Source organism: Papaver somniferum, chromosome 8 (assembly GCF_003573695.1).
Source record: "Papaver somniferum cultivar HN1 chromosome 8, ASM357369v1, whole genome shotgun sequence".
In the NCBI taxonomy this organism is placed as follows: Eukaryota; Viridiplantae; Streptophyta; class Magnoliopsida; order Ranunculales; family Papaveraceae; genus Papaver; species Papaver somniferum.
This window is the reverse complement of record NC_039365.1, coordinates 9,232,111-9,259,067: the sequence shown is the minus strand read 5'-3', so window position 1 is coordinate 9,259,067 and position 26,957 is coordinate 9,232,111. Positions and strand designations below refer to the sequence as shown.

General features: G+C 34.7%; 1 protein-coding gene across 2 annotated transcripts; it reads left to right on the top strand.

Moving 5' to 3' along the window:
* The first annotated feature begins 629 nt into the window (after window positions 1-629).
* Window positions 630-18,754, top strand: LOC113304308 (carotenoid 9,10(9',10')-cleavage dioxygenase 1-like). 2 transcript variants are annotated; one of them, XR_003338139.1, is made up of 14 exons: window positions 630-1,249; window positions 1,811-1,881; window positions 8,325-8,339; window positions 9,738-9,849; window positions 11,792-11,891; window positions 12,068-12,130; window positions 12,438-12,548; window positions 12,655-12,839; window positions 13,508-13,643; window positions 14,042-14,156; window positions 14,236-14,337; window positions 14,418-14,517; window positions 14,600-14,660; window positions 15,179-15,250. XR_003338139.1 is itself a non-coding variant. In XM_026553383.1 (14 exons), exons 1-14 carry the CDS (start codon window positions 812-814, stop codon window positions 15,604-15,606), a joined length of 1,830 nt encoding a protein of 609 aa, XP_026409168.1. In that variant the 5' UTR covers window positions 630-811; the 3' UTR covers window positions 15,607-18,754. The 2 variants fall into 2 exon arrangements, 1 of the variants encoding a protein (XP_026409168.1); XM_026553383.1 differs by adding an exon at window positions 15,577-18,754 and having other exon boundaries at window positions 14,418-14,660; window positions 15,179-15,287.
* Window positions 18,755-26,957: the final 8,203 nt, after the last annotated feature.

The following is a 26,957-nucleotide window of genomic DNA, read 5'->3' as shown; positions in this document are numbered from 1 at the left end:
ATCATTTATCCATCTTAATTTCAACACTTTATTATCAAGTGACTGATGATGGTGTTATAAGTCTCTTATTGTGCACATTTCTTTTAGGAAAATAGAGTTTTATAAGAAAAACATACCACCAAAATATTAATTTCAAATTCATCGTTGTTTGAACTTTATATAAAAACTTGCATAAACCAATAGTGTGTTAACAAGATTGTCAAGAAGAAAATCTATTAAATGGTCAGGTTATCCCATGAAGACCATCATTTCTCCGATTTAATCGGGTCTATCATGTTTATTTTAGGTAATATTTTTTTTTATTTTTCTTCTCTTTTTCTTGTCGGATTATTCGATCGTACTACTTCAAATATGATGTTCTCGTTATCTTTTATTCCTTGGTGTACTCGGATCTCATGTAACCTTCATTTAAAATTATGAATGAAAAATAGAGGCTTTACAAAAAAAAATAAAAAAAAATAAAGGAGCACAATTATAACATATTCTGGTTTCCCACCGGTGTTTGGGGGCGTGTTCACTCAACGTGTTAACTTCCAACTACCTAAATTATTAACCCAGAAGACACATAACACTCAAATAACTAGCTCCCTCCCTCCCCCTCTCTCTCTCTCTTTCTCTGTGTACCTTCACCTCTGACTTATTACATTTTTGCATGTTGGTCATCGATCAAGCAAGATTTGTAGTATTTGGAGGCGGTTTTGATTAGTCCGAGAAACGAACGGAGTTAACCGTAAGTGGGAGGCCTTCCTCAAACGCAACTTCCTAATTGTATCTTGGTTTTGCATGTTCAAACCTGTATACACAAAAGAAAATGTCAGCTATTGATTCAGGGTTCTTCCCTGGACGAACCAGTGTTTCCAACTCAGAAAAATCAATGTTTGTCCAAACGATCCATCAGCGATTGCATTTAGTATTTCCTTGTAATAATGATCGGACACACAAGAGTACCAAACTGAAAATGGTCCGATGCGGAAGCTCCTCACCTGCTAGATCGTCCCAGCCGGAAAACCATAATCAACAAAGTGCAACTGCAATTAGTACTGACAGGTCAAGAGAAGGAAGAATTTTGTCAGTGGATCCTAAACCTAAGAAAGGAAATGCTTCTAAATTCTTTGATGTTTTAGAGAAGTTGATAGTCAAGCTCATGCGAGATTCAGAACAGCCTAACCAGTACTTGTCTGGCCTTTTTGAACCGTTGCGCGAAGAAACTCCGCCTCAACCAAATCTCTTTGTCAAAGGATACCTTCCGGTAAGAAGCAATAATAATCCAGCACATGCACACGTACATGTATGCATGTATAAAATTTTGAGTTCTTTAAGAACGCTTGATTTTATTTTATTTTTTTGACAGGTAAAGAATTTAGTACTGACAATTAAACTTATATCACTATATTATCGCCCGATAAATTTACCACCGAGTAACATTGACATTGGCCGGATGCTTAGATGTTAAATATCATGAAACTGTTTGTCTTCCCACCATTTTAATTTGATCGCAGTTACTTCAAACATCAAATTAGATGATTTCTTCTTTTTTTCAGTCTTTTCTTATTTTTTTCAATAGTTATACAGTTGCATCAATACTTCCTCCATTTCTTCTTGTTTGACCATTTCTTTTTCATTCCAAAAACAATTTCTTTAATTTCATGTTTTTGTTTTTTTTTGTTTTTTTTCTTATCAAGGTTCGTTCATGGAGAAGTTAAGTTTTTCGTCTACATCTCTCCCTGAACCCTGAACAAAAAGCCCTATAATATATACAAATTAATACATCTCGTCTGTTAACCGCTTTTTATGTGACTGCTAAATACAGGAAGGATTGAATGGAGAGTTGCTAATGATTGGTCCAAACCCTAAGTTTATGCCCGTAGCTGGCTATCACTGGTAAGTCAACTACACAAATTCCATGTTCATTTAGATAATTGATCGAGTTTTTGTTGTTGTGAATCGATTGTATATATTTGATTACTGCTCCTTCGTTTAACAGACTCGAGCTCGACTGACTAAATTAGAACTACAAATAATAAATTTTGTGCATACTGCATATTTCAATGTTGTTTAAGTTAACAGTTTCGCTAGAGCATTTGATGCATGTGTCAGGCACCGGTAAATTCAATTTCCAACATGGCTTTCAGAAACTTATTCATTATTTAATGTATACAACAAAAGCCTGTAATTTTGTCAATTTATTAATTTAATATATTGCATAGATCATTTTCTGAGTAGATCGTTCATCCATTGCTAACTGCATGCATGTGGAAATAAATATCCTATCATTTTCTGAATAGATCATTCATTATTCATCCACTGTTTATTAAAAAAAAAATTTGAGAGAAAAGGATATATATTAAAAGAAAAAAAAATGAACAAGGTATTTACATTAAAAGGAAGCCAGTGACTTTATAACCACCAAAACGAAAGAAAGATAAAACCCATCTCACTGTTTATTAATTGCATGCGGTAATAAATATACGAAATAAATTTGTGGAACATAGCTACAATTTTCCCAATAACGAAACAGAAACGGAAGCACTGTGCAAATTGTTGGGTGCAAAATTAAAATAAAGATAAAAATCAAATAAGCAAAAGTTATTGATATTTATGTCCTTTATAATGGAATTGATCGATTGACGAAACGAACGAGCTTCTCATATCTCCACAACAGCAACAAGGCAAAACTTTGGAAAAATAGAGTGAGTCACGTGTTCAACACGTTGCCCTTAAGACATTAGCGCCCGGATACACTCAAGAGTGATGCTATAGCCCTCACAGGACGGATATCTCCAGGATAAAACACCCTACTACACCTACTACTAGCATATGTAGTAGATGCTCAACTTGAGCTTGGCAACTCCGAAAAAACCGTTAAGGAAAATCGCGAACTCTTAAGAAACGCTATAAAATATATTCCCTTAGGGGTCCCTCTAAAATATAGAGCAATCCCTTTCCCATAGATTTTACAAAAGTAGTGAATTTCTTTATATAATGGAATAAAACAATTTAAGAAGAAAAACTCCCCGATGTGGGACTAAAAGGTTTATATAGTTTGTTAAAACTACTAAAAATTGGAAACTCCACGATGTGGGACTAAAAACTTTCATTCACAAAATAAAACAATAAATTATAATTTTTTATTAAAACTTTAAAAAAATATTTTTTTATTAATCGTTTTCCAACAATCCCCCACATGAATGAAAACTCAATAAAACATGAAAACACAGATAGATCTTGGTAAATCAACATCCCAACCTCACGATCCAAACAGACTGATCGTGCAAGTGTTGAAATCATACTAGTCATTTCTACGTCCTCTCCCTCACACAAAAGTGTGTTGACCCCAGGGTCATACTATGGATTGCATAAATCATAATAGTATTGAGAGCTTTCATCTTTAGTTCTCACATGGTGAGACTATAGGTATCTTTCACCAAAGTGAAAAAGCATGAACTAGTAAACCCTTAGTGACCTTTAGGTCCTAAGTTCCAGTAATACCAAAACCATCAAAACGAAAATCACATAAAAAGCGCAGGAAATACCATTTTAGGCAGAGGTGTCCATGAGGTCTTGAACCTTTGCTTAGTGAGATATTACCGGAATTACTTGCTAGAGACAATGAACTATATCTTGAACTGATAGCATTTGATGTAATTCGCGATAACAACCACGGGTGATATCTCCAAGATTGCTGCCAAGCTCGTGCCGTTTTGTCCAATTTGGCCCTGGACATATCCTGTTTCTCAGAATGCTCTAGACAATCAAAGCTCATATTCTCATAGGAAGCGTCCCACTTCCTTATTCAAATAGGTGAGTTTCCATAAAGAGTGTTACTGCTACACCCCACTTCAATCTTAAATTGAAACTATAGAACTCATTAAGACTTCTTAAAAGTCATCCTTCACATGCAGTCACACTATCACGTCTACACCATAGGGAAGGGACAGAGAATAAAATTCTCTGATAGTGTTTACCTTTACCCACCATAAATTAGTTGTCTCATTCGAAACCTTGATCTTGGGATCTCCAGTCAGCAAGGTTGAGTATCCTTCATGGCAAGTTTAATTTATGAGCTTAAGCCCCTTCCCCTCGATGTGTTTCTAACAATCTCTTGGATGAACCTTTCGTCAAAGGTTGCGCGATATTCTCCTTGGACTTTATCCAATCAATGGAAATAACGCCAATTGAGATTAGTTATTTTAGCTTTAGCTATTATAGCTTGGCTAACAAATATATAGATATAGCTGGCACAGGCCTATGCCAGAGAGGAATGTCTTCTAAAAAGCATCTTAGGCACTCCCCCTCTCGTGCTTTATCTATCTCAATACTCTCAGATTCCATAATGAATTGAGCAATATATGTGTTTGAAATCTTCCAAAACAAACCTTCTGCTAGAGTGAAACATATCCACTCGTAGACTTAGACTCCTCTGAGTCAACTATCCAGTTTGCATCACAAAGTCCTCAAGGACACAAGATACCTTTCATAAATCAAACAAAAGGTAATAGAGTATTTTAGGTACCATACTCTACTAGTGCATCAATGCTCTTGCTCTGGACAACAAGTATATACTTAACTTACTCACACTATAGGCAATGTCTGGACACTTACAGTTCATTAAATTCATCAGACATCCTATAACTCTTGAGTATTCAAGTTAAGATACTCCACTATCCTTTTTCTTGAGTCTACAAGAATAATCGTACGGAGTACAAGCAGGCTTACAATCACACTGATTGTATCTCTTAAGCACAAATTCAACATAATGAGAATGACTAAGACTACATATGTTAGATTATTTTCTAATCCTCATCCCTAAGATTACATCAACAGGGCCTAAGTCTTTCAAGTCAACGTTCTCATTCACGCATGTTTTTAGTGGAATTAATCACATCTATGTTTGTATCAAGTATAAGCATATCATCAACATACAAGCATACAATCACACAGGCATCCTTAACAAGTTACTTGTAAATATACTTGTCAGATTCATTAACTTAAATCCACTACACATTATCACATGATCAAATTTTCCATGTCACTGTTTACGTGCTTATTTTATAAACCATACAAAATTTTGTTCAACTTACAAACTTTGTCATCATAACCTTTCACTACAAAGTCCTCAGGTTGGTCTATGTAAATTTCTTTATCTAATTCACGATTTTAGAAAAGCTGTCTTAACATCCATCTGATGTATCTCTAATTTGTTTATGACAGCAATAACAATTAGCATCTCAACGTAAGTAAATCTCGTCACATGTGAATAAGAATCAAGGAAATATACACCTTCTTTTAGTTTATAGCCTTTAGCTACCAACTTAGCCTAATATTTTTCTACAGTTCCATATACCTAATGTTTCCTCTTAAAGACTCATTTACATCTCATGGTCTTACTCTCTGGAGGTAAACTATAAACCTCCCAAGTCAGGTTCCGACGGACTGAGTCCATTTCACTAAATGAAGCTTCTTACCAGAATGGGGTTTCAGTAGATATCAAGGCTTCTTTACAAGTCCGGGCTTAGACTAAGCTAGGCATGTTATGAAGTCGGCTTCATAAGAAGTCTCAAGTCTAATTTTTTTTCTCTTAGGCTCAACCTTAACTTCATCTTCCTTTAAGATAAGTTCTGACTATTTGAAAATAAATCTAGGGGATCAACAACACATCTCTAATGAGGTACAGGTTTAAGAATAAACTTCAAAGAACTCAGCATCCCTAGATTATGTAATAGTATTCACACAAAGTCAGAAAAAATCACACCAAAGTATGAAAAATCAGAACACACAACCAAAAATCTATATGTAGAAGTATACTCAGCATACCTTATATGAAGACACAATCAACATTTTTGGTTTCTATCTACTTCTTTTAGGAAGACGAATGACAACTTAGTCAAACACCCCCACACTTGACGCATTCATAAGAAGGTCATCTACCTATCCATAAATCATATGGAGTTTTATCTGATCCTTAAGGGTACTCTATTCAGGATATACTAGTTAACATGACTGCCCCCCCACAAGGCCGCAGGTAATCCTGAACTAATCAACATGACAATTATCATCTTCTTAAGGATACATTGTTATGTTCAAGGCTTCTAATTGGTTTTGAACTTCAAGTTTATACATCTTAAGGCTTCTAAGGCATCATCCTTATCCCTAAGCAAGTATACAAGACAGTACCTCGTACAATCATCTACGGAAGTTATAAACCATCTTTTACCACAGTGATTTTAGGTTGAACTCATGTCATCTAGGCCTAACTGAATTAATTCTAAGGCTTAGAATTACTCTGAACATTTGTGCTAAAAGGTTTTAAAGCAATTTGATTCTTCACAGATTTCACTTTTGTGTTCAAAGTCCAAACTAAATTTGGGTACGCAGCCTATGCTATCCAGTTAAGCATTGACTTATAAGTTTACGGTTACAAGCTTACCACATAAAACAATCAATCACAAAAGAAAGCACAAGAATCAACTATGTTCATCATCAGTTTTTCCGTTAAGCTTATATAGACCCAAAGTCCTATAACTCTTGCTTAAAAAATAATGCCTTGTTACAACAAGTTTTCCAGAAAATTAAGATCTTAAATCTTTTCCATCTACAATAGAACAAACAAGATACAAGATTCTTGCATATGCTTGGAACATGAAAACTTCATTCAATGTGAGAGTATTACAGATATGAGCTTTGCTCGACCTTTTCTTTTATGCAACCTCTATTGCAGATGAGTTACTCAAAAGAGTTTCTCGACATCCCCTATCCTCTGATAGGAGGTGAACAGGTCTCTGTTTCAACAAACATTCTTGGTGGCTCCAGAGTCCACCTTCTGGTCTCTCACATTGGTTGTTAAAATAACTTCCGACATCATGTCAATGAACTCGTTCTAATTTGCAACTAAATTACCATTAACTTTCTACTTATTAAGCTTTTATGTTGTCTACACTTTACTACCGTATGGTCCGTAATTTTACAAACATAACAATCACCCTTAATTAAAGTAACGCCGGATTCAGTTTTACGAAACATACCTTTCTTATGAAGACCACGGTTAGAGTTGTGTTTGATATTCCCGTCTTTGTCAGCTTTGGAAGACTTGTGTTCATCCATATGCGCCTGGTAGCCATGTTCCTTTTCAATTTCATGTCACAATCTTCGTTTATACTCTGACCACGGACACGGTAATTTCCAAATCACCTAATACACCACATCTCACAAACCTTAGTTCTGAAACGGAAGATAAAATATGAGTTTTGAAGATAATATCTAGATTTAGAAACTTAGTTTGAACCACCATATCAAAAAACTCATGATTACCCCATAAAAAATACTTTAGTTAACAACAAAAGTTCGCCCGTCAGAATTTTTCAGGAACATTTGTCTGTTTTGTAAAATATCAAAAAAATACTTTTACAACTCCAAAAATTCTGCAATTTTACGTGGATAACTATCAGGATGTCTACTACGTTGTGTCAAAAGGGTTCATCGAAATTCCTTCTAGGTTAAGAGATAATCTCGAAACTCTACATCTGACCAAAAAATTCGTTTTTGTTTTTCACTCCACAATTAACATCCATGATTCACAAACCAACCAACCATTTTTTTATTACAAATTATAATGTCTTAAGATTGTTGGGTGCAATAATTAAAATAAAGAAAAAATCAAATAAGAAAAAGTTATTGATACTTATCTCCTTTATAATGGAATTGATCGATTGACGAAACGAACGAGCTTCTCATATCTCCACAACAGCAACAAGGTCAAACTTTGGAAAAACAGAGTGAGTCACGTGTTAAACACGTTGCCCTTAAGACATTAGCGCCCGGATACGCTCAAGAGTGATGCTATAGCCCTCACAGGACGGATATCTCCAGGATAAAACACCCTACTACACCTACTACTAGCATATGTAGTAGATGCTCAACTTGAGTTTGGCAACTCCGAAAAAACCGTTAAGGAAAATCGCGAACTCTTAAGAAACGCTATAAAATATTTTCCCTTAGGGGTCCCCCTAAAATATAGAGCAACCCCTTTCCCATAGATTTTACAAAAATAGTGAATTTCTTTATATAATGGAATAAAATAATTTAAGAAGAAAAACTCCCCGATGTGGGACTAAAAGGTTTATATAGTTTGTTAAAACTACTAAAAATTAGAAACTCCACGATGTGGGACTAAGAACTTTCATTCACAAAATAAAACAATAAATTATAATTTTTTATTAAAACTTTAAAAAATTATTTTTTATTAATCGTTTTCCAACAATTACTGATGAAGATTAACTTATCTTGTCGGTTGTCTTGCTAATATCTGTTGTCATTGTTGCTTGCAGGTACGATGGAGACGGGTAAGTGGATAACTTGTTTACATTATTATATTATTTTGGAAATTTTGATAAAGTGACCCAGTTTTGAATTAGGGTAAAAAAAGTGTCCCCGCTTTTTTGCACTTTTCTAAACTGCCCTGTTTTTTTCAAATAATGCTTTCCATCCCGTTAAATGCAAGGTGGAAGTAATCACACCTGTTAAAAAGTCATATTTACTCCTAAACTATGTCGTGAACTATGAACCCTAACCATAAACCGTAAACCTGAACCATGAACCTTAAACCCCTAACCCTGAACTATATCGTGAACCCTGAACCCTGAACCATGAACAATGAAGCCTGAACTATGAACCCTAAACCCCTAACCCCGAACCCTGAACTATATCGTGAACCATGAACCCTGAACCATGAACTTTTAACCCTGAACCCCGAACCCTAAATCCATGAACCGAGCTCGACGAACCTGAAAGAATGAAATAGAAGATAAACATGACAAGTAAAGGGTAACTAAGTAAAAAATTGGATGGAAAAATTAACAGTGTGAACAGTTTTGAAAAGTTGAAAAAAATGGGGACAATTTATTAAACCGAAACTGAGAGTGGGAAAGTTTATCAGTATTTCCTATTATTTTATATCCAAGCTCGCTAAATTTGGTGCTTGGTGCAAGTATCGATGGTCCAATACATTTCGTTTCAAACACCGTATGAAAAACCCTCCCCCAAAATGGTCCATATAATTCTTATTACAGAATTTTCGTCGTTGTACATCCATAATTTGGATATGCAATTTTCTTTTCTTTTATTTTTTTAAATCCTGGTTATTTAAATGCACGAATAATATCCAGATCGATATATTAGATGCATGCATGAACATTATGCCCATACTCTCTATGGATGAAATGAGCTTTACACCCCAGTATGAAAATATGCATCCATGATCTACGATTCCTAAGTATTTTGCATCGCCGGATCACATAGATGCATCCATGATCTACGATTCCTAAGTATAGATCCAGGGACTCCAAGAAATTCTACATCCCATGTTTTTTACGCATGAACATATACATAAGAAAATTCGCGTTTTTTTATAGATACAACAAAAAACGGCTAGCATCCACAACCAAAATATTAAGCTACAAGGGAAAAAACATTACTTCCACACAAGAAGAAAAAAAGGTAAAAAGAAATAAAAAATCCCAATATATATATATTTGACGTGTGGCTTGTGAGATAATTGATTTATTTATTTTCTCTTTTTAATAATTTCTGAGTTTTTTTTATTTCTGAGTTTTCCCAACTCTAACAAATTAGTGAACTGTAATTTCGGATTGATATTAATAGCCATACCATAAGGACTGAATCTAGCCTGCATAACCAGCAGTTGTTTCTTGTTAATATGAGAAATGCTATATACCCTGCAGAATGGTTCACGGGCTGCGCGTTAAAGATGGAAAGGCAACATATGTTTCACGTTATGTAAGGACATCTCGTCTAAAGCAGGAAGAATACTTTGGTGGAGCAAAATTCCTTAAGGTATATGTTTACAATTGGGCAAACCTAGTGTGCCACATGGTTTCTTGATTTTGGAGAAAACATGAGACTTAATGTGTTGCCGGCACGTCAACGTTAAGATCCTCATATAGATAAATACTCCATTGATTTCTCTTTTTTTCTTCGTCGAAGAGAAGATTATATTAAAACAAAAAACCCTTTATAGAGTACAAGGTAAATCATTCGCTTACAAGATTCCCCCGGTTGATCCAAATGAAATTAGGGGTAACGAATTCAAAAAAATTGCACTAGACCATAAGACTATAAGTTGTTTTACAAAATCTACTACTACTTAATTGATTGTTGTAGTATTATTACTACTAAGATACTAATGAATAGAGAAGAAGTGGTGTCTGTTGGTTGGATATGAATTACAAATTACATAGGTTAAGCCAGCTAAGAGGAAAACTCTTGATATATAGCAACGGGTCTACATGTACCGGAAGTCCTATAACATTGATTGATATATTATGGTATTTTTGATAGGGTCTTAGACTTGAGTGGGGTAACGTATTTGGAGCATTTTTAGCAGTGGGTGCTGGAATGCCCATATTATAAGTTTTAACACCTTTATTCCTCAAGGTTTGTAAATGTAGCAAAGATAAGAAATTTTGGCTCTAAAAGGTAAGGAAAAAAATGATTAAATTAATGAAGGCTAAACCGAAAGTCTAAATAGACTTCGTTCTTATTTTGTAGATTTTAATCGTTCAAGATGAAATCTCCAAATTGGAAGTCTAAAATACTATGTGACGTAATAAAATAAGATTTTGCAGAGATGCTCCAGTTACATGTTATTAACCCCTTAAAAAACTATTTGCGTATCCCAGTCTTTACTTTATGGCATGGAATTATAGCGTCCACTATGGACGAGTAAAAACTAAAACTCCGTAAAAACAGATAACAGTCGTACGAAGTAAAATCAAATATGTGGAATAAAACCAAAAATCAGAATGTATTTAGAATCCGGACCAAAACTATACTTGGTCGAGCGGAGATCAAAAATGCGTTCGATACCAGGCACATTGTTTGGAGTGGAACGGACGTATAAACTGCACATGTAATCCAGTCGCAGATTAAATCTCCATTCAAATGGGTCGCCCGTTAGCGGAGCATTTAACATTCTTTTGAGTCAGACGAACGTTATATTAACGCCCCATCAGGCCTATCTAATGCATTCACCTGACATCAACTAAGTTTATACTTACGCCTGTCGCCTAACGTCAAAAATACAAGTTTCATTATTCTACCCACGTGCATTTGGATTATGAGACATCCCTCAAATTTTCACCTATTCAGTTTTCTTTTTGGCGAAAATTGCCACTCTTGATGAACCTATGTGGGCTTTGAAGGTAACATGGTCAGTGAATAGATACAACATTACTAACCATTTAATTACATAACGGAATAGATCAATCCAAATTTGGATTTAGCATAGTTGTACATACGCAAGGAAAAGAAGTGGGGCGTGTGTATAATCTTCGCTTGTGGAAAATGGATTTAAAATCTTCGCCCCAATCAGGCGAAGTTTAAGTTTACGTCTGTTTGTCAGGCGTGCGTCCGTTTCATTTCAAACAGAAATATAGAGTTCGCCCGATGCTAGGTCTAGTTATAATGTACGTTCGATTCAGGCGTAGCTATAAACTTCGTTTGTGATTGAGATGCTGATTATAGGTTTGTTCTGTATCAGAGGTAGATTATACTTGCGCTTGACTATAATTTTCTCGTCACCAGTTGTGTTTAACACTAACTATTAACTAAATTTTTTTTGTTGGTATTTTTTAGTTTTTGCTCTTTGGTTATAATCGCTTGATTCTGGACGCTCTTAAGAACGTAACCAATTCATATTTCATCTCTACTACTATTATTAGTACTATACATACTGTACATAACAATCAACTCTCCTATTGTGTAATGCCATTTGCAGATTGGAGATCTTGATGGATTATTTGGATTGTTCACCGGTAGCATGCATTTTCTTCGATCCATATTTAAAGTATTGGATGTTTCATATGGATGGGGAACAAGTAGGTTTCCTTTACCTGTTTTATGTGATTTATTTATTTTTGAAAGAAAATGGTCGTATGCACCAACTGTAAAAAAGACATTTAGACTAAAAGGCATTAGTTCATTCGGGTGAAAGAGTTCGGTACATTAGGTGATTATATCTCGGTTAAATTTCTTATATTCCCGTTTTGGGCAGGTAATACTAATCTCACATATCACCATGGAGAACTTTTGGCTCTTGGAGAAAATGATAAGCCTTGTAAGTAATGTTGATTACTCCTTCATATATGTTTAATAGCAAGTTTCAAAATAAGCAAAAGGATGAGCTAAAAAAAAAAAAAAACAATTTACAACCTATTACTGTAGTGTTATCGAAGATGCATAATTCAAAAGCCATGGTTCATGCCAATACTTAGCAGCATAACTATAAAAACAGCGAGCATAACAAATACTAACAAAAAAGAAAAATGTCAAAATTCCAGAACTTGTATATCTTATGGGAGCATTATTATTATATTGTATGACTAGGCTATCATTCTTCTTTTTTTCTTTTTACAAATTTTCAGATGTTCTAAGAATTTTGGAAGATGGAGATCTGCAAACTGTTGGAATACTAGATTATGGCAAACGATTAGAGCATCCTTTTACTGCACATCCAAAGATCGATCCATTTACTGGTAAAGCATAATTTATTATATATTGTGTGTTGTTATCTAGTAACACGTAAACATGAAGTAATATCTCCTAGCGTTTGTTTAACATAAATGGTAATGTTGATTGAAGGTGAGATGTTTACTTTTGGGAGTCAGCTAACACCCCCTTATTGTACATATCGGGTCATTTCTAAAGATGGTTTCATGCATGATCCCGTGCCAGTCACATTATCAGAACCTACCATGATGCATGACTTTGCTATTACAGAAAACTTTGCGATTTTCATGGATTTGTCTATGAAATTTCGACCGAAGGTATATCAATGGTTTTATGAATTATATTTTACTGGGAGATTGTTTATTGTTGTCTCAGTGGTTTTGTACCACATGTGCCTTTCGATATTGAACCCCTAAGCCTGCAAGGTATAAATATTTACAAGTAATTAATTAAACTTATTTTATCTAAAAACATAAACATAACAAAATTCGTCAAATATTATTGTTGAAAATTAAGATATTGGGAAGCTCTGATACCATGCATGATAAAATTCAAAAACTCTAATAAGTTCTTTTCAATTGGTGCGTCTTGGGGAAACATTATTAACATGTTAATTGACACATAATACTACGGAGATGTACGGACATATAATATTTCCTTAACTTTTCTCGTACAAATAGATCCTAGAACTCTAGCAGAACTGAAGCGTAAGGCCTTAGCTAGTTCTACGAACAGACTGAACTCACTCTTTTTATTAATAACTTTGACGTAGTTTTCCAAATGGTAGTACAACATGGCTATTTATAGCCTTGTACTCTTGAAATAGATACTACTACATAACCGAAATTATATTAACTCTAGCTTCCCAGTCCTAACCGTCTTTGTCAGCCCTAGTCCGTTACATATAGTTTTACTCTGTCTAGACAGTTACAAATTGATATCCCAACAATTATGAACAATCTTTTTTTGAGAATTTGTATTTCAGAATTTGGTGACAAAAGAGCAATTTCTTGCATTTGATGCAACAAAGAAAGCTCGTTTTGGTGTTCTTCCTCGATATTCAACGGATGAGCATAATATGAGATGGTTCGAACTTCCAAACTGTTTTATATTTCACAACGGTAAGTCATAATGTTTCACTCGTTTTTCGCATTATCATACAAATATTTATGAGTCGTTGGGGGTGTTGTAGATTAATTAGCTAAAATAAGAAAATGGTGAAACTCCCTATGTAATAGTGCCTTCATGGAAATCGCATGATGAACATGCGAATAAGAATGTAGCGCATAGCTAGGGAAACCGATCAAGAAAACGTGTCATGTGACGAGTCTTAAAATCCATGCATACTCACCAACTGGCTATGGCAAGTCCTAATTAAGATCCATGCTTGCCAACTGATCACGTTTTTTCACCTGTTCATTAATTTCGCCATTACATTTTATTCGTGGATAAGGTACTCGAGTGAAAGATGAATTAATATGTTCTTGTTTTTTATACTGATATTTCGTCCAATGAGTAGCCAATGCATGGGAGGATGGTGACGAAGTAGTTTTGATAACTTGTCGCCTTGAGAATACTGATTCGATGAGCATTGCCTACTTAATTGCAAACCCGTTCGACTACAAAAGTGAACTGTAAGCCGTTTAATTTTGACTATCTGTGAAACAATTTATTTACCTGGTTTTTTACAACATCTCTTTTGTGTCTTACCAGGTACGAGATGAGATTCAACATGAAAAATGGTTTAGCATCACAGAAAAAACTGTCAGTATCTTCTGTAGAATTTCCACGGGTTAATTACAATTATGTCGGCAGGTAAGTTTTTTCTTCTTTTATCTTGTCGATGCTATGTTGGCGATGGTTCTTGTTTTGTTAATGCATCATTTGTAATGCAGGAAACAAAGGTTTGTGTATACTACTATTATTGGTAAACGGGGAGGAATTGTTAAATTTGATATGCATGCGGAACCATCGTTGGAAAGGAAAAATCTTGAGGTAGGAGGAAATATTAAAGCTATCTTTAACTTGGAACCTGGAAAGTATTGCGGCGACACTGTTTTTGTTTCCCGTGAGCCAGGAGTAACATCTGAAGAAGATGATGGATACTTAATATTCTTCGTATATGATGAGAACACTGGGTAAGTGGTATCATCTTTTTTCTTTTCTTCCTGTTTTCTCGTCCTTGTTGACAATTTTATATAGTAGCCAAATGTTGGTGGTGGAATTATATGCTTGGTCATAATAGCCAAATGTTGCATATAAGTATATCATGACTAGAGACTAAATAAGACAAAGACAATCTTCAAGGTTCTTCAGGCTTTCACCCTTTCCTGATAACCCTTTCTTCTGATTCTCGTGTCACATAACAAGTAGAAGATGCTTGCAGTCTTGGCTTTACTATAAGCATTTAACTATGTGGTTTTGGTTTTACCATGACCTTGAATGGTACCAATACATTGTGAATGCCGATAATATTAGCATGCATAAACTCTTACCATATGGTTTACATAGACATGGCCCCAAATTTGCTTCTGAAAGACTTCGTTTCACTTCAAATTTTCGGTTTAATTACTTAAACCGAATTGATGTTAATTTCTTTTTGTTCTTCAATCCCCTATCATCTAACAAAAATATATTGATATGTTATTTGGTGCAGAAAATCTATGGTGAATGTAATTGATACCAAAACAATGTCATCTGATCCGGTTGCAGTTGTTGAGCTACCCCACGTTCCCTTTGGATTTCATTCTTTCTTTGTGACAGAGGTTAGTTTTTCGTTTAGGTTGAAATCTGTAAGTTTGCATATGATTTCTCTAGGCCAGGTCCAATTCCGGAGCTATGTGTAGAACAGAGACCTTAGGAATCTGACAGAATTACCTGATTATTCAAGATGATATTCACATGACCTGAATCTAAACTTTGTGATCTATAAGTAGCACCATATGTACTATACTTCAATAAATCCCACAATTGAATTATTTTTACTAGTGCCATTTGTATTCTTTATATTTTTAATTACCCCGTATTAATTGGGTCTGGGATTTACATGTACAGGAGCAACTCCAAGCACAAACAAAGGTCTGAACACCATAATACTCCGGGAATAAATATTTTGGATTGTGGTTGTGAATATTTTCACTCCACTGGTGGGCATGCATCCGATGAAAAAGGTGAAAATTGTCCATGCAGAACCAAAATTTCGCTATATGCACAATGAAGAAGTGTTTTGAATCTTTAAAACAGTCTCTGTGATGATGAGAAGTCCAGGCAATTCTTTTTTTTTTTTGAGTGTGACTGGTGAAAAGGTGTGAGTGTAACTGGTGAGTCGGTGTGGGTAATAGCATATAGTGTTGTAGAACCTGCGAGAGTTGTGTGTGTAAGGTGTTATCAGAGAGTAAGACTTATATTATGTAAATGTGCATGTAGCACGTGTCTGTTGAGAGCTGCCAGTCGAGAGATAAGAGAACTCGGTATATAAACCTGAGTCTGTCCTGTAATCCAATAGAATCTTTCTCTTAATCAATTCACTGATTCAAACCGTCTCAATACAATGTAGACATTTTATTCATTGAATGTTAGCATGGTATCAGACTCAGAAATCATGAATTTCTGAGGGTATCGATCCAATTTTTCCACTAATTCAACCTAAATCTTCATCTTCTGTTGTTGTTCATCATATCATCATCAAACTCTGATTGTTCTTCATCAAAAATCAACAGATTGTTCTTCATCTTACACAGAATTAAATCTCAGATCTAGAATTCGAACAACAACATCTTCCAATTTCATCTTCAACCAAAGATTTCCATCGTAATTAGCTTGTTTTTTGCAGCTAATTTCTTCATCAAGATCTGCTGCTCTTGATTCCTGATGCCGAGATAGTCTGAGCGTGTTCTAGTCCGCTACACTACGGTCTAGTTAGGGCGAAAACTTAAATTCGTTCCACCGATTGGATTCAACAGAAGATTGAGAAGTTGTTGGTCTCATATCTTACTTCAAGGCAGTCCTCACATATGTGTTGAAGAATTTCGTGTTTTACATGATGTTTCTAAGTTTGAATTACGTATTGGAGTTGGAGTGTACGAATTAAAAAGTTTGAGTTCTTCTAATTTTCATCCATTTTGTTCATACAGTTGGTTTTAATGGACAATATGCAGCTGTGATTATTCATGGTTAAGTAGTGTGAGGTTGTGTCTGATCCTGATGCTAGTATTGCAACGTCGTCAAGAGGATTAAGCATGATTTTGGATCTAAAACTCAGTTTTGGGGTTTGAGCTCTTGGTTTTTCCAATTTCCAGTTTTCTTGTTTAGGATTGAAATTTCTTAACTCATCAACTGAAATTTGAGTCTCTGCTGGTAATCTCCATTGCTATCTTTAGATTACTTTAGGTTTTAACCTCATGTTTTCAGCTTCTACATCACTATCTCAATAACAGACAATTTTGTCTTCAAAAGCCTTTTCATCATAACTAGTTTGTGGCAACTAGTTTTTTAATCAAGTCCTACTTGTGATGATACCTGGTGCTTTTAAATCTGAGCATGCCTATCTCTGCTACACATTGTCTAGATTAGAAAGAAGCTTAATGTTGTTCCATTTGAAAGTGGGGAAAATCTCCTCTTAAAACGCAGATGAGTATTAATGAGTGTATGAAGTGGGTGTTTGCTGCACTATATGTGCTTAGATTGCTTATTATTAGTTCATCCCATTGGTGCTAGTTTTGGCATAGTCCTCGTCATGTGTGAGATCACGAGTGAGTTGGATTGCGAGTTTAATGATGCAACTGAAGATGATGTTCTGGAATTGGAATTAGAGAGTTATATTAAGTATAGGTTGATGTTCTCCTTGATGATTCTACATTCAATTCTGATGTAGCCTAGTTTGGTTATCTTTTCAGCTTCTTTTCATTCATTTTTTGGTGCATAATAATGGTACAACTAATGAGTACTTTTCATCTCAGTACTTTCAATAATTTGATGGACATCAGTTCGAGCTATTACTTCTTCTCTCGTGTCATTGGTGTGTGCAAGTTAGTGGTGTTGGCAGTGAATTTTCATGTATTACTTCTTGCTGGAGTGAAGTAACTTTAACCTTGAGGGAACTGTACATGTATTACTCTTATTCTCTGTTTCATCTTGTACTAAGAAGCTATTGTTGCTGAGTGTAAACTCCAAAACAGTTGGTTATGGGTTCTTATGCAGTGTCCTGTTACGATGTTCTCAGATTGTACTACTACTTCTGCTTACTGTGTTGGTTTATCATCAGTGTACTGCTACAGTTTGTGTATGGAGTTGCATTCCTGTTATATTATATCGTGTGCAAAAACCACTAGTTGCTGCATTCCTGTTCATCTTACAACAATTACTGTCATTACAAGCACAGTTGTTATAGTACAGTACATCAAGTGCAGAAATACATGTTTTTCAGTGTGAAGATTTTTCAGAAATACATGGTTGTTATAGTTGAAGATTTCTTAATCTTACTTCCTCCTACAAGCACATCTACTGCCATATACTTCTACAACATCAAGTACTTTAACTACATCTCCAGGAGCTGCTATTTGGTTGGTTGCTCAGAATGCTCCTGCATCACTTCAAGTGCCTGCTACTCTCCTTCTACTACTATGCTGCTAGTTTACTTGCACCAACTGTTGTTGTGTCAATCTTTATACATCTTAGTTTGTCAGACTTGGTTTGCGCTGATTACTTCTATCTGCACCAGCAATGTCATACTCCCAGGTTTCTTTCTTTATTCTTTCACTGCAACATTTTTACTTCTGGCCTGATTTTTCCATCTGCGAAGACTCAGCTTTGTATTGCAACTTTGGTGTTTCATCAACCCGCGACTGTATTACAAGTTTGGTAGTATGATTGTATGCTGGATTCGTATTTTTCTTCATGGTCTTCTCAGAATTCATTGATGTATGCAATTTAGCGGTGTTGGAAATGTATTTATATGAGAATGCAGCTTACAAGCTCAAGCAATTGAAGTGAAAATAGTTTTTTCCTTAGTAGCCAGGAGCGGGAACAAGGACGGGAGCGGGGACGGAACGCGAATCGTAAAATTTTCAGAAAATGAAATTCGGGGAACGAATTGGGAACGTAAATTACAATATTTTAGAAATCTTAGTTATATTACTCATTTTCCAATTTTATAACTAACAAATAAGACATAAAACCTTAAATATTTAGAAAATGTTAATTATGTGCGAGAATATTTCTCAGTCATTGACTATTTTTTTTTGCCTCTTGTGTTTGTTACGAGCGAACTTGACTTTGTGCTCGGTCGCCATCATCCTCTTCTATATTTATCACTGAATTTGAAGATGTATCCATGGTAGAATAAAAGAAAAAGAAGAGAAAGAATTTGTTTGGTGGAACTATGGAAGTATGAGTAACGGCCTTATATAGAGTAAGATCTGAAGTGACAACAAAGAAATCAAATTTTTTATCTGATTACAAGAAACTAAATATTCGAAATCGGTGGGAACTAACTTCATGTTGGAGTTAAGTTTATATCGGGATTAAGTTTACAATGGAAACATCAATCACGCCAACAACAATTAACAAAACTATTTTTCAAAGAAATTCTCATCTTACATTGATCTTTGATCTTTTGTGTATAGATAGATTAGCATCCATATTGATGTCAGTTGGTGTTAATGTAACGTTTAGGGGCAGACATGGATTTTGAGTTTCTGATCCCATGGTTGACTCTGTTTGTTTGATTCATTTCAATTGTTGCGGACTTGACTTTGTAAACCCAAAATGTTCGGGTCTAGAATCTAGATACATATTCTGTTGAGTTTATGTTGGGATTGGTTGGAACTTGAAATCACACGTTTCTGACAAGTTGGGAGCGCGTTTTTTGCATGTTAGGATCGCGTTCCTGATACGAATCTCATTTGGGAACGCAAATTCGCGAATTTTAAGGAGATTGGTGATGCCCTTTCACGTTTCTGGCTACTAAGGTTTTTTCTGTGGCCTGAAGGCAATTGACATCAGGTGTTGCCTGGATTTCAAAATTGCATTTCTACAAATGGTGGTCATGTTAAATTGCAATTGCTGCTTCCTTATGCTTCTTCATGGCACTCTGTACTACTTTTTCTAGCTAGTGGAGCTCTTGCTGCTTGGTCATGCATAAATACAATCTTTATTGCAGAGCTAATATTTTGTTGGTGCAAGCGCCACTGCTAATGATGACTACCTACTTCTGTTACAACATTATTTCAGCTAATACATTTGGTGTTGATCTTTTTTCAAGCCTCTGCAGTCAATGATTTAAGTTCAGTCGTGGAGTATGGTGCCGGAATACTACCATTCTACTCTTAACTGTCACTATGGCCTGAAATTCTTTTGTCAGAATTTAGTTGGATGCTGCTCTATTTTTTGTACACTATACATGTCTACTCAGCTCATCTAAGATACAATGATGTTGTTGAATGTTGTGCAACACCTACTACAGTGCTCCATATGGTGTGTCAGGTCCTATTTTCACTATGAACGTCTCCTACTGACTTTATCTACATCAACTCCGGCATGTCTACATCATCAACTCAAACCATGGCCTGCCATGTACACGGTTTGGTTTCTTGCTGCAATCTCTGACTATACTGTTGTAGAACCTATCATATATTGGTGTTTTTGAGAGTTGTGTGTGTGAGGTGCAATCTCAAGCTGTTTTCTTCACCACCTTGATCTTGAGGGGGAGTAATGGCATATAGTGTTGTAGAACCTGTGAGAGTTGTGTGTGTAAGGTGTTATCAGAGAGTAAGACTTATATTATATAAACTAGTTTTGCACCCGTGCGATGCACGAGTCTGTTTCTCGTTTATGGAATTATGGACAATGTTTTAAAATTACTTTCAGTAAGAAAATATTATAAAAAATAATAAAAATTTAATAAATAGCAACGCTCAAAATTGATAAATAGAACTATTAAAAGTTAGCATGTTCAAGTCTTTTTCTAATTTCGATGATCTTTAAACTGTTGCGGAGCTCATGATCTTGTTGTTTTGTATATTCTTGTCTATTTTAGTCCACCCGATTACTATGTGTCTATACTTCATCAGTATGAGCGTCTATAAGATCTCGATGAATCATAATCTCAAAAGAGATCTTGTTCGACTGTTTTCATTTTTTATTCCTCCATCTCAATTATGTAATGAGATTTTTTGGCAAATCATTGGTTAAGATAAAATGGATACCAAATAATGTTTTTGTTTTGTTATTCTTTGAAAAAAATAATGACTTTCCTAAGAATATTTATATATGGAAATCATGAAATTAACATAAATTAATCAGGATCTAAACAACATAGAGAGAATAGAGTCAAATGCAAAATGGGATCAAAATGTAGATATAATTTTGAGAAATTACTTGCATAATGTATCAGAATATCTTCTTATACGGTAAAATTAAATTAAATTTATGCAATGGAATATTTTCAATATTTCTCTTAATCCCGTGTATCCTCCTCGTCCAGTCCGATGTGGGAATAAGGATTGTGATATTGCATCTTTTCCCTTATTCGAATTTACCATGCAGAGGAAATATAAATGATTTCATAAATATGCTAGGATAGACAATAAGAACGAAACACAAATTAGAAAAAGCAATGTGTATTCCATACCACAAATTCGGGCGTTTGTACATGATCAACGAACTTGTCCCAGCTTTATTGGTCCATTACTTTTTCGTACTTTTTGGGGACAGTTTTTAGTTTGTCCGGTCTTTTAAGAAAGGGTTTTATATGATTGTTGTACAATTTACGTCTGAAGTCCCGCAGTTGAACAGGTATACGCTTCATGACCACTTTTTTCATATTCAGGGGCACATCATAATGAAGCTGCAATAACATCCAATGTATGTTAATCACATACTTACAGTTAGACAACAAAAACGACGAATTGATAATTGCAGATGCATACCACAATTTGCTCCGATATATCCTCTTTTGTTGTTTCAGGGACAGTCTTCCAACAGAAATGGCTTATGCCAACCATATCACGAGCCAAATAGCCTAGGTAACTACTGAATTCAATTCTATTGCCACCACTAGGTCGGAACATATCGTCAAAAATCATATCCCGTTTATTTGCAGTAGATTTCGAGAAGTCACTATGCAGCTTCAACATTCTTGTCATTCCCCTCTATTTTCTAATATCTTCTGGAGGTTGTTCTTGTTGTTCTGCTTTTGAAAGTTTTTCCATTTCCAGTTCTTCTTCCCTTCTGAAATCATTTTCAGAATCGTATGACTCTGGAAATAAAGGAAGCGACATATGAAACCATGTGATATTTAAGTAAAAGCAAGTGAGTACAAGATTTCGAACATTACCAGTTGCTTCTTCATATCTACAAGTGCCTATAAGATCTTCGACTTCTTCGTCATTTGATTATACATCGTCATTATCATTCTCTTCTAACCCTATTGTGTCTTCATCAAAATCCCCTTCTTCATCTGGTTCACTCCATTGGTCGCCATCCTCGTGGAACATGTTGTAACCATCATCTTCTCCCATAACATAAACTGTGTAGGTACGTGCATCTCAGTTAGGAATTTGATCTTCTTTTGAAAAATATTAGCTAAACCTAATAGGAAAGGCAACATGTGTTACACCTATATTCTATTATATGAAAAGCAAACAAACGTGAACTCTTTGATGCATGTAACTTGAGGCTAAAACATCATTGCAACACACAAAATCTCCTCATGATTATTGTGTTATCCACAAAGCGAAAGGTACCGTTTGTCTTATATAACTTTGTGTTAAAAAGCCAAGAGCACTAAAGCACCACATAATGAGTATCCATTTTTATCTTAAACATGATAGTCAAATTGGCCAACCAGTAACATGTGGCAAATTAAAATGCAGACGTTACAGTATCGCACTAAGTAACAGAGACTGAAATGATTAAATCTTGAGAATCCTTGTATATATATATATATGATTGACACAACATCGTCGATCAAAGTAGAGTTATTAACTCTCAACCAAAATCCAACCCAAACAATAACAAAAACCCTAGAAAACAATTAGCATCGGTAAGTTTTTTTGTTTTTTTTTTGTAAAACCTAACTAAGTAACATGAAAGAAAGATCCTTGCCTATTTCTTAAAATAGTAGATACATGTAACTAAGCCTAAAACATTATTGTTGTAACAAATGAAATCAAATCTCATCGTACAACCCGTGATTGTTGTTCTATGCTGATACAGCCGAATAAAAACCCTAATCATGCTTTGACTGGTAAACCTATTAAGATATAACATCTGATTCTATGAGATCAAAAAAAAATCTAACATAAATTTAATACTCATTCGATAATGGGTTGTAGAAATATAACCAGCAACAATGATCGAGTTTAAAGAGGTAGATTCCTTGTAAAGATTATAGATAGTAATAGAATAAAAACCCTAATCATGCTTTAGCTAGTAAACCTATAAGAAGTAATAGAATAAAAACCCTAATCATGCTTTAACTAGTAAACCTATAAGATCTAACATCCGATTCCATGAGATCAAACAAAAAATCCAACATCAATTTAATACTCATTCAATAATGGGTTGTAGAAATAATACCAACAACAACGATCGAGTCTGAAGAGGTAGGTTCCTTGTGAAGACTGAACGTGGAAGAAAGTAGATCGAACTCATGTTTCTTTTCCTTTTTGGAATTTAACCAAACCATCAAGAGGGAATTTATTTTCCTTTTGAAATCATCCCTCCCAGTAAAATTCATTTTCATCGCCCACCAAACAAATGTTTTTTCGTGTTTTTCTTTTTTAATTTCCAAATTTTTGATGTGTAACCAATATGGTTAGTTTCCTTATTTTATGAGAGAATATACCGTAGGAAGTTATGATAAAATTGTTTCCCAAAATTTTCGAAATTTAGTTTCCCATCTCTAACCAACTCTAGAAGAGGCCATAGAAAAAAAATGAAGAAATATGTTTCGAAATTATACTTTCCTATTTCGAGTAATATTTTCCTTAATAATTTTATGCTGGGTTATCTCATGCATTGTTCTTGGTTTATGGAGGAAACGCATGATTTTGAATTATTAGTGGCACTTACGTAGGAAACGTATTATTCTAATCATACAGTAAGATAATAAATAGAAAGACACTAAACCCATCCATTTTCATGATCATCATTTCCGGAAAACATAAAGTTCAAAGTGAACCATTCATCACATAAATATCATCCTATCTATCAGCGTAAAAAGCCTGCATCTAGAGTATTACTTAAAAAAGAAATACAACCACCACCGAAAACAAAATCTTCAGATGAAATTCTTTATATTTAAAAAATACATAAACTAGCTAATAGTTCACACATCAAAACGCCATTTAAAAAAAGAAAAGAACTTGTTAGATGAGTCTGGTTCTTTTTCAGATTAGTATGGTTCCTCATTCTCATCCAAACATCGTCGTACATCAGAAAATTTCTTTCAATAGCACTTACTTGTTCAAACTCGTTTTTTTGTTAAAAGCATTGGAAAGGAGATAATAAGATCAGACCTAAAATGATAAATTGATTCTTATTGTTTACAGGGGGAACAACTGTGTTTTTCTACATTTACTCCGTTCTTTTAGCTAATTATATTTTTTTTCCAAAAGAATGCCCACCTCATAATAAATAAATTTGCAAGAGTATATTGCATTCTGTAAACTCTGTGAACTTGTAAGTAATTATCTTATTTATTTCATGATTCATAAACATCAACTTCTTCTAAATGAAGAAATTAGCAAACTAAACAAGTAATGAAAACAACTTCCAAAGCGTCCACAAAAAGAAATCGATAAATCAGACCATATCAATAATAAGAAAAAAAATCATATCAAATGAACCATCCCCCATATCTTCAAACATTTCTTCTCGCAATGCAAAGGTGAACGTGATCATTACAACCAGCAGGCTTTGGCGCCTTGTCATCCTCAGATTTACTATTTTATGCTTCATCAGGAACATCAGGATCTCCAGTTTTTTCAATAATAGAAGTAGGAACATCATCAATCACAGTAGGAACATCAGTATAAGAAGGAACATCAGCATTCTCAATATTACTGACTACAGTGTAAAGAGCAACACCAGAAATAACATCAGCATAAAGAGTAAAATCATCATTCTCAAAACTACTGACTACAGGACTGATTACAGCGTCGAGAGGAACATCAGGAACAATAGTTACTCCGTCCACACTAATGTTAATCCTCAATTTACGAGGACCGGACATCAGTCGAGGACATTTTTGGATCCTCTCGTGAGTTTCATCTCTACAATCCCTCTTAGCAGAACTCATTTTACTCTTAATACTCTATGTAATTTTTTTCTCTATGCGGTGTAACATATATATATATATATCTAAGGAAAACCCTAATTTTTTAGGTTTTCCATCATTATCTTAAATCACCTATTCTTTGGTATTTTACACCGAATATTGTAGCAATATAATGAGATATGGAATGAATATTTTCATGTTTATCTAATTTCCATTTTTATCTAATATACATTCCTAACATGATCTCTTAGGAAATATCCAAATAATTTTATCACTTTTCAACTAATTACCTTGGTCGGTTGGGGTGGGCTGGACTGGACCATAGGTGTAACGCGAAAAAGAAAAAAAAAAGAAAAGTTGGCTAGTTAAAAAAAATTATCAAAAATTTTTTTACAATCATTTATAATTTTCTTAATATTGTAGAATGCTACAAGTAGATATGAGTAAAGCTTATATAGACATCCAATACACCTGTTGGCTAATGGTCGTGTCCTTGTGAACATGCATTATTTGAATGGCCATTTGAAAAAGCAATGTGTATTCCATACCACAAATTCGGGCGTTTGTACATGATCAATGAACTTGTCCCAGCTTTATTGGTCCATTACTGTTTCGTACTTTTTGGGGACAGTTTTTAGTTTGTCCGGTCTTTTAACAAAGGGTTTTATATGATTGTTGTACAATTTACGTCTGAAGTCCCGCAGTTGAACAGGTATACGCTTCATGACCACTTTTTTCATATTCAGGGGCACATCATAATGAAGTTGCAATAACATCCAATGTATGTTAATCACATACTCACAGTTAGACAACAAAAACGACGAATTGATAATTGCATATGCATACCACAATTTGCTCCCATATATCCTCTTTTGTTGTTTCAGGGACAGTCTTCCAACAGAAATGGCTTATGCCAACCATATCACGAGCCAAATAGCCTAGGTAACTACTGAATTCAATTCTATTGCCACCACTAGGTCGGAACATATCGTCAAAAATCATATCCCGTTTATTTGCAGTAGATTTCGAGAAGTCACTATGCAGCTTCAACATTCTTGTCATTCCCCTCTCTTTTTTAATATCTTCTGTAGGTTGTTCTTGTTGTTCTGCTTTTGAAAGTTTTTCCATTTCCAGTTCTTCTTCCCTTATGAAATCATTTTCAGAATCGTATGACTCTGGAAATAAAGGAAGCGACATATGAAACCATGTGATATTTAATTAAAAGCAAGTGAGTACAAGATTTCGAACATTACCAGTTTCTTCTTCATATCTACAAGTGCCTATAAGATCTTCGACTTCTTCGTCATTTGATTATACATCGTCATTATCATTCTCTTCAAACCCTATTGTGTCTTCATCAAAATCCCCCTCTTCATCTGGTTCACTCCATTGGTCGCCATCCTCGTGGAACATGTCGTAACCATCATCTTCTCCCATAACATAAACTGTGTAGGTACGTGCATCTCAGTTAGGAATTTGATCTTCTTTTGAAAAATATTAGCTAAACCTAATAGGAAAGGCAACATGTGTTACACCTATATTCTATTATATGAAAAGCAAACAAACGTGAACTCATTGATGCATGTAACTTGAGGCTAAAACATCATTGCAACACAAAAAATCTCCTCATGATTATTGTGTTATCCACAAAGCGAAAGGTACCGTTTGTCTTATATAACTTTGTGTTAAAAATCCAAGAGCACTAAAGCACCACATAATGAGTATCCATTTTTATCTTAAACATGATAGTCAAATTGGCCAACCAGTAACATGTGGCAAATTAAAATGCAGACGTTAGAGTATCGCACTAAGTAACAGAGATTGAAATGATTAAATCTTGAGAATCCTTGTATATATATATATATGATTGACACAACATCGTCGATCAAAGTAGAGTTATTAACTCTCAACCAAAATCCAACCCAAACAATAACAAAAACCCTAGAAAACAATTAGCATCGGTAAGTTTTTTTGTTTTTTTTTTTGTAAAACCTAACTAAGTAACATGAAAGAAAGATCCTTGCCTATTTCTTAAAATAGTAGATACATGTAACTAAGCCTAAAACATTATTGTTGTAACAAATGAAATCAAATCTCATCGTACAACCCGTGATTGTTGTTCTATGCTGATACAGCCGAATAAAAACCCTAATCA